At 39.3% G+C, this 13,617-nt stretch overlaps 1 protein-coding gene across 1 annotated transcript in view; it reads right to left on the bottom strand.

Annotated features, from left to right (window-relative positions):
• The window catches only part of LOC134342547 (prolyl endopeptidase-like), a 182,915-nt gene that overhangs the window by 47,059 nt on the left and 122,239 nt on the right, over positions 1-13,617 (bottom strand). The window contains exon 12 of the mRNA XM_063040827.1: positions 2,400-2,494. Within this exon, the coding sequence (XP_062896897.1) occupies positions 2,400-2,494 (95 nt within the window). The remainder of the gene's footprint in view (positions 1-2,399; positions 2,495-13,617) is intronic.

The following is a 13,617-nucleotide window of genomic DNA, read 5'->3' as shown; positions in this document are numbered from 1 at the left end:
CTGCAGTCAGAGTGCAGGAGCTCTAAAAACCAATTGCTTAGTCTGGGCTTGATTTTGCCGGGGTAGAGGAGGCCACATTGTGGGAACTCTATGCATTAAAAGAAGGTCGGAGGTGCACGTGAATCTTTACCTCACCCAAAATAGCTCTTTAGCTCCCTGGATAATGGTGAGGGAGGTGATGTACAATCTTTGCACCTCCTATAGTGGCAAGGAAAAGTTAGAGGTCAGGATGGTATGGGCGGGGAGTGACTAGCAGATCAGGAAATACAAGCGAGAGTGGCCATGAGGGCAGAAAGGTATAGGGAGGAAATGAGGTGGCTAGTGGTGGGAACGAAATTATAGAAGTGGAGTGTTACAAAAATAAATCAAGTTGAGGAACTATGCAAGTCTGCAAAAATAAAGAGTAAGAATAATCTGATACAGAAGGTTTTCAGTGAGGTAGTCTGCAAGTTACATCAGACTAGTGAAAGCTAGTTGTGAGGAGAGGTATATGCAAAGCCGCAAGCAGAAGAGGTTAGAGACAAGGAGGCAGCTTATGAGGCACAAGGGGTTAAGGACATGCTTGATATCAAGGACCTGAGAGATAACATATCAGCTAACCAGCAGCTTTAAATTTCTGGCATTAACATATCAGATGACCTGCCTTGGTGCAATTATAAGTGTATTAGTGTTTTTACTTCTTTTTCTTGTCTAAATTGGGTATAATTTATGTTTAAATTATGTTTTCCTTGTGGAAGCTGTTTCTATCTGTGTGCTGCTAAGTTTTTCCCTGAACTTGTGCATACATGACAATAAACTCATCTTTGACTTTAAGCATGGCTCTAAGCAGATGGGACAATGTTTGATATGAGTGGGAAGTTTTGAGCTTGAATAGCAATTATTAGGAGAGTCAAGAGAATAGATGGGTAGCAATGAAGGGATTACAGCAAGCATGGAGTGAAGTGGGCAATACAGATGTTACTGTACTTCTGCTAGTATTTGAACATTACTCAGATGTACTTGCAACATTAATGAAATGAATCCAACATTAAAGGCATTTTGTGATAAATATTTAGCAGATATGGTAATGTTCTTAATAAACTTTACTGTTCCAACTTTTCCCTCTGCCTTCTCCAATTATAGAAATAGAATTTAGAATATTTATGAACATTATTGAAAACATAAAATCTATATGTTTATCATGGATTTACTTAGCTGATGCTATCAGTATACCTTAGCCAAGAAATACATTTTCTTTAAACCCCAATATATTGTATTAAAATTTCTGGCAAATTAATGGAAATAAAATCTGTATTACCTACTGCATTTCTAACATGTAGTTGGATAGTTGTTAAATATGATTTGCTTCAATGTATTTGAGTCAATGCTAGACTCCCTTCTACCATGGCACATTGTAACTCAGCTACCCTTGAGTTCAGAGTCCATTACCAATGTAAATGATATATTTAAAAAAGTCATCTAAAAATTTTTTATCAGAATACTAAACAAGGACAGGTGGCAAAATTAATATAAAAATGCCAAATTGTTTGTTTAGTATGTTGACTGATTTCCTTTTCAAGTAAAAATTCCATAAGCAAAGAAGTCAATGTACTAAACAAGCAAAGCAATGTAGAGGTCACAATTATTTGAGATTTTTAAGAGTTCTATAAGCAGTAGCAAAATAATTCTAACATTCAGAGAAAGAAAATATAGAACAAGTCCAGAAATTAGAGGTTAACATTGGGACAAAATGCTTGAGGGCTGAACAAGACTCTAAAAATAAAAATCTAAAAAGAGAGCAGGTATCATGGGGAACAATCATCACAGGCTTGGAAGTAATAACTTTACAATTCAGACATTAATTTCTTAGAGAAGATAGTTACTGTAAGTATATCAATTAAAAAATGTGATTTAATTGCCTGCCTGGATGCTTAGCAAGGTTTTTGATGTGGCTAAAATTAAACCTTACAAATTATCAAGTTCCAAATCTATTGTCATTCAACCATATAAATGCATACTGCCAATCGAGACAATGTTCCAAGGTGCACGACACAGTACATACAACTCGCACACAACACATAAAGTAATATTACCACAAATAAAACAAATAATAAGTTCCAGAAGCTTTACATTTAGATTGACAATTAGATAACTAATTGCTTAGACAGATTATTAAGGAACAGGTACTGCAAGTAAAAGGACTTCCACTGGGAGAATAACCGAGGCATACAGGTTTCTATCTGCAGAAGGCACTGTAAAATTGTTATCCACTGTTTTTGATATGTATTCCATCTGCTGATTACATGATTTAAAATTGAGATTGGTTTTACAGTGATACTAGAGAATAAATAAGCAACACAAATGTATTAGAAATATCATCATGCAATAGATAATGTACAAATTAATATTAACTGCCTTACCTTTATGCCAGGATTCTCCATACTCTCCCCCTCCTCTGATATTAGCAATAGCTAAAACACCACCAAGATGCCTCACAAAAATAAGCCTTGAAACACTGCAAAAATTAAAACAATGTCTTAATTTCTCCAATTATTTGTTACATCATTTAGTTTCTTTTCAAGATGCTTCAAGTGATTAAAAAATAAATTTGCAAAAGAGAATGTAGCTATAGCCTTAATTGTGGACCACTTTAATCCTCTCATAGATCGGCTTAATCAAGTTTAAAAAAAATGTTGAGCCAAGTCTGTGGAATGTATTTGACATAACTTGTCACAACCGCAATGAGGGGCCAATAACTGGTTACTTTAAATACTATGAAATCTCTAATCCTATTGCAGTAAAAAGGGGAAAACAAACATAACATGATTGAATTTAGAGTAACCTGGTATGAAGCTACAGGGTTAAACTTAAATAAAAGCATTTACACAGAAGCAAGAAGTGGCATTGAAAAATATTTCATAGTTCTCAACAACAATGCACTAAATTTATGAACAGGGGAAAGGATACACTCTGCCATGTGTGCTGAGTTTGTATACTGTGACGTAGGCTACCTCGCATGCTCCAAGGACATGTTAGTTGATAGATTAATTGAATTACTTCTAGTGTAGGTGGATGGTAAGAGAGAATCAAGCGTCAGGAGTTATTGGGCATTTGAGAGAAAATGGGTACCTGCAATAGGCAGAGAAAGGAATTAATGGCATTGCTCTGAGAGCCAGTACAGAGTTGATGGGCTGAATGACCTTCATCTAGGCTTTATGGAAAATCTAAATATAAAAAAAGTTTGCTCCCCAGAAAGGAAATTGTTGGGATGAATTATGCACACCCAGAGCCAATGTTTCCTAATGGAAATGTTAACTCTTTATTTGATGAATTGCACATCATGTATTTCTGTGAGAAATGGCAGCCCAAGAGGAGCTAGAGAGTAGCTAGCAGACACGCTGCTGGACTGTCTAATCTATTGCCGGATTCAGCCATTGAGTTAAGAGGTAAATTACTAATATGAAGAGGGTCTGACGTAGTTCAGCATAGACCTCCAGCTTTGTGCCAGAGATGGACATAGAAATAGCAACTTCTTCTTCTTGTTTTACGGCGGTTGGCACCCAGCTTAATGGTGCATTACTGCCACCTTCTGCTCCAGAATGTGCAACAGACTTACATTTTAAATCCCTTCACCCAATCATACACCCACACATACCCTAACCTTCACTTTATCCTCCCATCTTTGGCCATCCTAGTACCCTATTCCTGCTTATCCGTCACATCCTATAAAAAACCCCTGTATCCCTTAAGAAAGCTAAAAATACCCTGACCTGTCCTCTTTCACCCATGCCTAGCAACCATTTTAATGTGAATTCCTGCACCCCCAATTCCCTTAGATTAATTCTCATCATCTCTCTCTGTATCCCGTACTTCCTGCAACTCAGAACTACATGTTCTACTGTCTGGTGTTTCCCTATCATTTTCAATGTTTTGTTTAATGCAGAGTGCCCCAGCCTTAACCTAGGCCACACAGTTTCCTCTCTTCTGTATCCACTACCTACCCTAGTACCTGCAACACTTTTTTTGTATTTGATATAAATGCCTCCCTTTCCCCTCCCTGTCCCATCTTTCTTGCCACATTTGGTTGATTTATTCCTAGATTACGCACTTAACCTCTGCTTTACTGATACTAATGTGCATTTCTATATTTTCTTTCTTTAACGCCCTCTTTGCCAACTCATCCAACCTCTCATTCCCCTTCACCCCTACATGTGCTGGAACCCATAGAAATTTTACCTGACCTCCCTGATTTGCAATTCTTGTGACTGACTGAAGGACTTCATAAAGTACATCTTGTCGACTGCTTGAGTGAAAAGACCTTAAACTTGCTAGAACTGAGGATGAATCTGAGCATATCAACACTTTGACTTGTCCGGCTTTCTCCACCCATCGCAACGCAACCAACACTGCCAGCATCTCCAATGTATACATCCCTAACTTATTAGATCTTCAATAGCAACCCCACTTTCTTATTTATAGTCTCTGATCCTGTGGGGGAAAGAGGTAAAGCAACTGTGGATTGGAGTTATTTCACTTTATCTTAAAGTTGAAGATCATTATTTATAATTTAATGTCTTCACTTTTTCAGATAAAGTTCATTTTAATTAATTGAAGAGTTAATAAAATGTCTCCCTGTATCATAAAATGTCTCAGAATAAAATATTGACAACTGGGATAAAAAGAAATTTGGGAGGGGTGGGTTGGGGGGAGGAGGGTGAGATTTGAACTTTGGAATCCTCTACCTAAGAAATGTGTATTCTGAGTCACTAAGTGCACTCAAGGCTAAAACAAGAATTTACGCGTTAAAGGAATAGTGTTAACCGTTTGGTCCAATCCACTTCCAATTCTCATCTCCTATGAAATTGCCAGCTGTGCCAAAGAGAGGGGCACAAATGAATTGTACAAGCAGACACTCTTGTCGATCATGCAGACCGAGATAGAACAACACACCAAAATTAGACCTGAAGGTCCCACACTTGTTTCTTGCTGTTGACTGATTTCATTTCGAGGCCAGATACACAAACAATGGGAGGGAAACAAGATCAGTCAACATTTCCAGTGGAGAGTGACGAGAAATATCTTTCAATAGCTTCAATAGCCAAATAGGATTGATTTATGAAAATGGATTGGAAAATTTACACTTAATACACACAAAATGTTTCAGTCCTGATGAAGGGTCATGGTCAAAACACTGACTATTCATTGCCCCCCCCTCCCCAAACAGATGCTGCCTAACCTGATCTGCACCAACTTTTTGTATGTATAATTCATACCACATGGTGTTTTGAATGTACAAAACTCTGGGCTGCGTCAGCTAATGCAATAACCCACCGAAATTGCTTTTTCAAGTATAAAAAAAATTCATAACAATGTCGACCTTTAAACAAAATATTAAGCAAATATTAAATTGCATCTTTCTCTGAGCAAAATATATTTTCATTATTCCATTAAATAAATTGCAACAGGTATTTAACTCACAGCAAATAAATTCTGTTCAAAATGGAATGGCAATTTATTGGCACCCAGATTTTCAACTGGTAAGGTCTGTGAAAGATCTGTACAAAAGAGTACTGTGGAGTCTTCTGGTGATATTCCTCAGAGATATAATTGACAGCTGGAGAAATGTCACAGAAAACTTCTAATACTTTGTTCAAAAGGTCAGAAAATCTTCAAACAATTCACATCTTTCATGATTAATGTGTTTCTTAACTAAGTCTATGAAGTGTATGAAGGTAATCTACAAAAATATTCCAATAAAAATTATTCTCATTCAATTATCTGAAAATATGCCTGTATTAATATGAAATCCAAGCTGTCCAGTATCTAGAAACAATACTTCCTTTTAGTGAACAATGAAAATGAATGAAAAGAAAAATTGAATAATCTTTAAAATGTCACAATTATTCTCTTTATAGTGTAGAACTATCTTAGGGCTCTTAACTAAAGGGCATTTGGTTTGAGCCTCACTCAACATGAAGATATAACTCTTAACAAAGCAGAATACAGAAGGAGTGCTGTAATTTTGGAGATGCTGTTTTGGGGATTAAATTTATCCATGTGAATACCAACAATGCCAGGGTACAGGGTAAAGTAAAAACATTCAGTCCCCAACCCTTTGTTCACATAAATGAATATTATAACCACGGACTGCGATCAATTTAACTGAGAATTTTTATTTGTGAATCACATGCTCCTTTTTTCACAGTGGAGGCCAAAACACCAGGAAAATTGTAAAGCAAGAAAAACTAAAAAAAAAATGGTAATGTCAGCAGTTCAAAAGTATTCGCCCCCTTAGCTCAGTACTTAGTTGAACCACCTCGCACAGATATTAAAGCCAGAGATCTTTTTGGTTAAGTCTCTATTAGCTTCACACAATGTAGAGCAGGATTTGCCCATTCCTTCCTACAAAAATGCTCAAGCAGTACCAGATTAGTTTAGGAGTGGCGGTGGACAGAAATCCTGAGGTCTTGCCAGAGGTGTTCCATTGGATTAAGGCCAGGACTCTGACTGGGCCACTCAAGGACAATTTTCTTGATTTGAAGCCACTCCATGGTTGCTCTCACTGCGTGCTTTGTGTCATTGTCCTGCTGAAAGATGAACTTCCTCACCAGTTTAAGCTTTCTGGCAGAGGCTAGGTCTTTTTTTATCCAGGCTCTCTCTGTATTCAGCACCATTCATCTTCCCATCAACCCCTGCTGCTGAAAAGCATCCAGATAGCATGATGCTACCTCCACTATACTTTACAGTAAGGATGGTGTTATCTGGCTGATGCGTAGCCACACGTACTGCTTACTATTGAGGCCAAAACGTTCCACTTTAGTCTCATCTGACCATAAAACCTTCTTCCATGTCTTCATAATATCTTCTAAATGACGCTTTGCAAAGTCTTTATGGGCAAGGATATGCATTTTTTTTTTTAAAGCCAGGGCTTCTTCCTTGCCAGTCTTCCATGAGTTCTCTTTTTGTGCAAGGCCTTAGGGAACGTGGGGCTAGGAACTTCATCTCCAGTTACAGCCACTGACTTCTGCAGCTCACTCAGAGTGACCAATGGCATCACAATAGCCACTCTGACAAGTGCCATTCTTCTCTGGTGACTAAGTTTAGAGGGGCAGCTTGACCTAGGCAGTGAGGCTGTGGTTTCATATTTTTTTCACGATGGACTGCACTGACCTCAGAGGTATATATACAGTGCCTTTGAGATGGTCTTGTACCTTTCCTCAGATTTGTGCTTCTCTATTATTTCTCTGACTTGCCTTGAGTGCTCTTTCGTCATTTTGGTTTGGACTGTTGAAAATCTACTGTCCTATTGGAGCTTATGGAGAGAGGTGGTATTTATTCAGGTGATCCTCTAATTTTCTACATCAACAAATTTGGTGAGCTGGTAAGGTATGGCACCCGAGGGAAGTTAGTGTAGTAACTTCAAAAGGGATGAGTACTTTTTCTGCCTCACAATTTTGGTTTTTAACTTTTGGTAAACTATTGACAGGTTTTGGAATTTTTCTTTTGATTTGACATGATGCACAATGTTTTGTACATTAGCTCAAAAATCTTCCTTAATTATATTTTAAATTTAGAAAATGGAACAGTAAAATGTGAAAATAGTTGCAGGGCCTGAATACTTTTTCAAGGCACTGCATTTTTTTTTAAAGAGTCTATTTTCTTTCATAACCTAATCAAACATACTAGATTACAAATGACTTTCCACGTTATGGCAGTCTGAATAAAAGAAATTCACCCTTATCGAAAACAAAAATTATTCGAATCTGACGGCAGAGGGAAGAAGCTGTTCCTAACGCTGAGTATGTCTCCACACTTTTGTACCTCCTCCTTGACGGTAGCAAGAAGAAGAGGACATGTCTGGATGACAGGGGTCCTTACTGATGAATGCTGCCTATTGATGAATTTTGAGACAGCGCCTTTTGAAGGTGTCCTCGATGTTGGGGAGGCCAGTGCCCATGATGGCGCTGGCTGTGCTTGCAACTTTCTACAGCTTTTTGCAATCCTGTGCAGTAGCTCCTTCATATCAGATGATGATGTAACCAGTTAGAAAGCTCTCCACGGTACATCTGTAGAAATTTGCTCGAGTCTTTGGTGACATACCGAATTTCCTCAATTAAATATAGCAGCTGTCGTGCCTTCCTTGTAAATGGAACAATATGCTGGGCCCAGGATAGATCTTCAGAGATGTTGACACTCAGGAACTTGAAACAACTCACCCTTTCCACTGCTGATCCCTCGATAAGGACTGCTGTGTGTTACCTCAACTTCCCCTTCCTGAAGTCCACAATCAATTACATGGTCTTATTGATGTTGAGTACAAAGTTGTTGTTGCGACACCACTCAACAGGCTGAATCTCACTCTTGTTCGTCTCCTTGTTATCATTTGAAATTCTGCCAACAATAGTTGTTTGATCAGCAAATTTACAGATGCCATTTGAGCTGTGCAATTAGGGTGCAGAGAGAACAGAGCAGTGAGCTAGACACACATCCCTGAGGTGGGCCAGCGCTGATTGTCAGCAAGATATTATTTCTGATCCACACAGGCTGTAGTCTCCCAATAAGTTAAGGACCAGTTGCAAGGGGAGGTATAGAGGTTCAGGTTTTGAAGCTTGCTGATTAATACTGAGGGTATGATGGCATTGAACGCTGAGCTGTAATCAACCAGAAGCCTCACGTAGGTATTACTGCAGTCCATATGGTCCAAAAATCTGGAATATTGACTAAAAATTCACTCTTATGAAAAAGTTAAATATAGACAAAAAATAATTTACCCAACCTTATTCCTTAATACATATGTAGATAATATGGCTTATCGTTATTGATTTTCTAGGAACACAACCCTCCTCCATAATGCAGGGTATAACCGCGACTGGTTATTTCTTCAGCTTATGACCTTGTACTCTGTTTATCAGTTCAGACAGTTTTGAAATCAGCAGCAAATATAATGGAAAAGTAGTCCGAAAGTTCTTTGGGATAATGCGGACAAAAATGAGCAATTTCATTATCCAAACTCTATTCTTTTCATTATAATACGTCAATATTATGGACATACTGAAAGAATATTCATTACTACATCTGGTACGGTAAAAGCATTCAGATGTTTTATTGATCATCTACTAAATAATGATATTATCAACGTACTGGACAGAGTTTAATTCCTTGATATTGTTGGGGTTGGTGTCTAGTACAGTACTGTACGAAAGTCTTAGACATGTATATACACATACATACATCCTAGGGTACCTAACACTTTCGCATTGTACTGTATTTGCCAACAAAAAACAAGAGAATGAGTGTGGAAATTTGGTGAGAGTTAAGGATGGTGGGAATGGTGAGAGTGAGTGCCGTTGGAGGGGTTGGGACAGGTGGCAGGGGGGTGGCATGGGTGCAGACACACCTAGACCTGAGCCACCAGGCAAGGTCACTTGATTCCGAAGAAATGTGGTGCTCCAACCTCTTCACATCACAGTGAGAACCGCTATGTGGAAGATGCAAGTGCAAACATAGCGCTTTTGATGGGGCATGAGCTGCAGAAACTGTTCCTAGGTCAGCACACAAGGGGACTGATGTAGTATAGTCAGACAACTCAGTTCCCATCCCAAAATTTTTGATGCCCTCAGAAGGATCTGCAATTGAGCAGTAGTTAAACCATGTTAGAGGGCATTTAAGAGTCAAGCACATTTCGGCACTAGTGGTTATTGCACGCTTGAGATCAAGTTTTAAGAAAATAAGATCTTTGCATTGAGGTGGTCATCGATGCCTCAATAAAATATCTATTGCAGTTTTAAAATACAAAGATGTAAGGAAAGTACAGGGCAGGTCATGAGAGTCACAGCAAATTTAGTAGGAGTAAGGAAAAATGTTTAAGACCCTAAGATGAGGAAGCAAAAATAGGTTCTGTGAACCTGCCCTTCAAATAGGATCCTGACTGACCTGGCATTCAAGATCACTTTCCTGCTCTTTTCCTGTTACTGTAGGTTCCTTTACATGGTAGTGTAGCAGTTAGCTCAATCACAGTACAGCACCAGCGATCACTAATTGAGGTTTGATTCCAGCCGCTGTTTGTAAGGAGTTTGTACATTCTCCCTGTGACCACACAGGTTTCTGCCCACATTCCAAAGGCATACGGTTAGGGTTAGTGAGTTGTGGCCATATTATGTTGGTGCTAGAGGCATGGCGACACATGTGGACTGCCCTCAGAATCGTCCTCACTGATGTAATCTGACAATACTCATTTCACCGTATGCTTGCTGTATATGTGACACAAAATCTAATCTAATATGATAAATTTATCTCATTATTAAATATACTGAAAAAGCCGGCCTCTGCAGCTCTCTGTGGCAAGGAGTTTTAAAGACAATCTGCAGAAATTCTTTCTTGCCTCAGTTTTAAATAGACATCTCCTAATTACTCTAGTTCTGGACTCTCTCACAGGAAGAAACACCTGCTCAAGATTTACCTTGTCGAGCTTGCTAAGAATCTTATATGAGAATTCCAACCTGTTTTACCTTTCTCTATGAAATGAAGGGTCACAGACGTGAAACACTGATAATTTCTCTTTCTAAGGGTTCTGCTTGAATGGTTGAGCTTTTCAGGAATTCCTGTTCACTGAACTACACTAAGTGAAATATCTTTCTTTAAATAGTGAGACACAAGTGGTTCCCAGGCTGAACATGAGCTCACTAGTGCTTTCAAATTGCAGGAAGACTTCATTACCCTTGCACTCCAACCCTCTTGAAATAAAGCTCAATATCCCATTAGTCACCCCCATTACTTGCTGCTTGTATGCTTGCTTTCAGTACTTCACTCACGACACCCAAATCCCATTTTTTGCTGTAGATTTCTGCCATTTTTCTTCATTTGAAATTAACTATTCCTTTGTTCTACATTCCAAGATGAATAGTTTCACACATTTATTAACTTCTTACCCACTCATTTAATATATCCTGTGAATGACTGAGGTACTCAGAGGATAAAGATTGCCATCCTGAAAATAATCCCCTTGCTCCCTTCTGGCCTGTTAGTCAATCCTCGATGAATGCCAACATATTACTTGCTCTTGTGATCATCTTACCTGGTTCCTTGACAAACAAAATCTGGAAGCTCAATACATTTTTTTTTTGCAATTTCTGCCAAACACTAACACAATTCCATCAAACACAATCCCCTACACTCTCCCCTTTCAGGAATACAAGTGATTGCTTCCTTTATGACTCCTTGTTCTGCACATTTGCCCCTCACCTAACACACCCCAATCATATGGTACTTTCCCATGCAACCACAGGAGACAAACCAGTACTTTAACCTTCTCCCTTATCACCAAGGATGTTCCACAGTGAATCCATCTTCAGGTCTACCAGCTCTGTAATGCGGTATTTCCTGGACATTTGGTCACCAGAAACACTGATCAGGAGTACTCTACAGGAACAAGCTGCTCTGCCATGGATTCTTTCATTTTATTTATCTCCATTAAGCTCTGTACTTTCTCTGTAGAATTGGGAATACAAATTATGCTAGTGACCTAATTCATTGTTTTGAAATGCTTGTTTTCCATCCATTTACATCAGGGGTGTCAAACTCATTTTAGGTCACGGGCCAGATTGGGCAAAACGCGAATTCATGCCGGCCGGATCAGTTGTGCACGCAAACGTGCTCCCACAGCTTTCGTTGCCTTCGTTTTTTCAACCTGCTCTCATGTGTCTCAGTCTCTGTGACAACTACAAAGTGTTTCACTTTACGAATTTCGTTTCTTATGAAGAAGATTGCCTAGCAAGCATTATTTTTATGATTGGTATTAACTTACAGTCGTAGGCTACAAGAATGTTGTGATGAGAGAGAGAAAAAACAATGCTACTTTGCCCAAGATTGTTTTGGGAGCCACATCCTTTCCATTAATAAACCATATGAAATTGAACATTAGCAGACACAAATGTAGACCTAACGAAACAAATTGTAAATGTAGGCTACACAACGGCACCTAATTTTTATTAGCCTGCTTCCAGCAAACAAACTCGAACAATGAACACAGTTAGCCTCTAACTTTTATTGAAGTGATCACATTTACAATAATAGAATAGTCAGAAAATGAATGAATCACAATATTATGACACTCAATATTTCATAGTGCATTTTGCTTACATGTTGCAGTGCATCAAACAGTGTCACTCATTTTTCACTTGCTGCTTCCAGACACCTGACATCTCTTGGCTTTAACCAGCCTGTCAACATCAGGGACCAGTTTCTGGGCAGTTGTGATTTTCATAATGTCATTTAGATGTCTGTGTGTCAGCGGCGAGTGCAGTTTGGATTCGTTAATGTTTATTATGGAGAACGCCTGCTCACAGAGATACGTTGTTCCGAACATGCAAAAGATCTTTGAGGCAAAGTCTGTCATCTTGGGGTACATCGGTCCCAGGTATTGACAGAATGAGTCCAGACCCACAGTCTCAAATTTATACTTCGAAGCCAAGTTACACTGAATTTCAATTAGTTCCATTTGGAGTTCCTCCGGCACATCTGATGCTGCGTTGACAGCAAATGGCAAGTAAAATAGTCAGAATTCCTTCTCAAGCTGAGTGAAGACTTGGAAATGATTCTGAAACGCACTTTTCAGCTGTGATATTTTGTTCCTGTACCTGTCCATGTTGTCATTATTCCCATGAGCGACACGCACAAACTGCAAAGAGGGGAAATGAGCAGGGTTGCTCCGGGATAGTTGCATCTCCCACAGGGAGGCACGAATGCTGTCGCAGTATTCCATAACAAGTTTGCTGCGGCCTTGCATATTAACATTAAGCACATTTAAGTGCTCTGTTATAGCCACCAAAAATACAAGATCATGAAGCCAGTCTGGGTCATCCAACTCTGCCACTGGCTTCCCTTTCTCGTTCATGAATAGTCCAATTTCCGCACGTAATTGGAAAAAAACGTTTGAGTACAACCCCTCTACTTAACCAGCGGACTTCAGTGTGGTAGGGTAGGCCGTGTCCAATATTACTTTCGGACAAAAGAGTGTCAAATTGCCGATGGTTGAGTCCCTTGGCTCTAATAAAATTAACCGTTTTGATTACTACATCCATGACATTGTCCATTCTCAGGCTCCTGCTACATAACGCCTCTTGGTGTATAATACAATGAAAGTTCCAGAATTCCTGCTGTGGATTCCCTGTCTGAACTTTCTGTCTGACTTTCGTAACAACACCTGCCTTTTCCCCACCATGGACGGTGCGCCATCTGTTGCCACGCTGACAGTGTGACTCCAGTCAACCCCCAGTCTGTCCAAGGCCTCGACGAGACTGGAAAAAATGTCGTTCGCCGTTGTGGTGTTTGTCACGGGCATCATCTCCACAAACTGCTCGGTGATGGTCAAAGATGCTTCAGCACCACGAATAAATATTCCCAATTGAGCTACATCAGTCATGTCGGTGCTCTCATCAATTGCAATAGAAAAGACAATAAATGACTTCACTTTATCTTTTAGTTGACTGTTCAAATCTCCTGCAAGGTCCCCGATTCTCTCTGCCACAGTATTTCTTGACAAGTTTATATTACCAAGAGCCTGTCTCTTCTCAGGGCACACCAGCTCAGCTGCCTCATGCATGCTTTGATGAATTCCCCCTCTGAGTATGGCTTCGACGC

This window comes from Mobula hypostoma, chromosome 2, assembly GCF_963921235.1.
Source record: "Mobula hypostoma chromosome 2, sMobHyp1.1, whole genome shotgun sequence".
Taxonomy (NCBI): domain Eukaryota; kingdom Metazoa; phylum Chordata; class Chondrichthyes; order Myliobatiformes; family Myliobatidae; genus Mobula; species Mobula hypostoma.
Note: the sequence above shows the minus strand (reverse complement) of the source record. Positions and strands in the feature narration are given on the sequence as shown.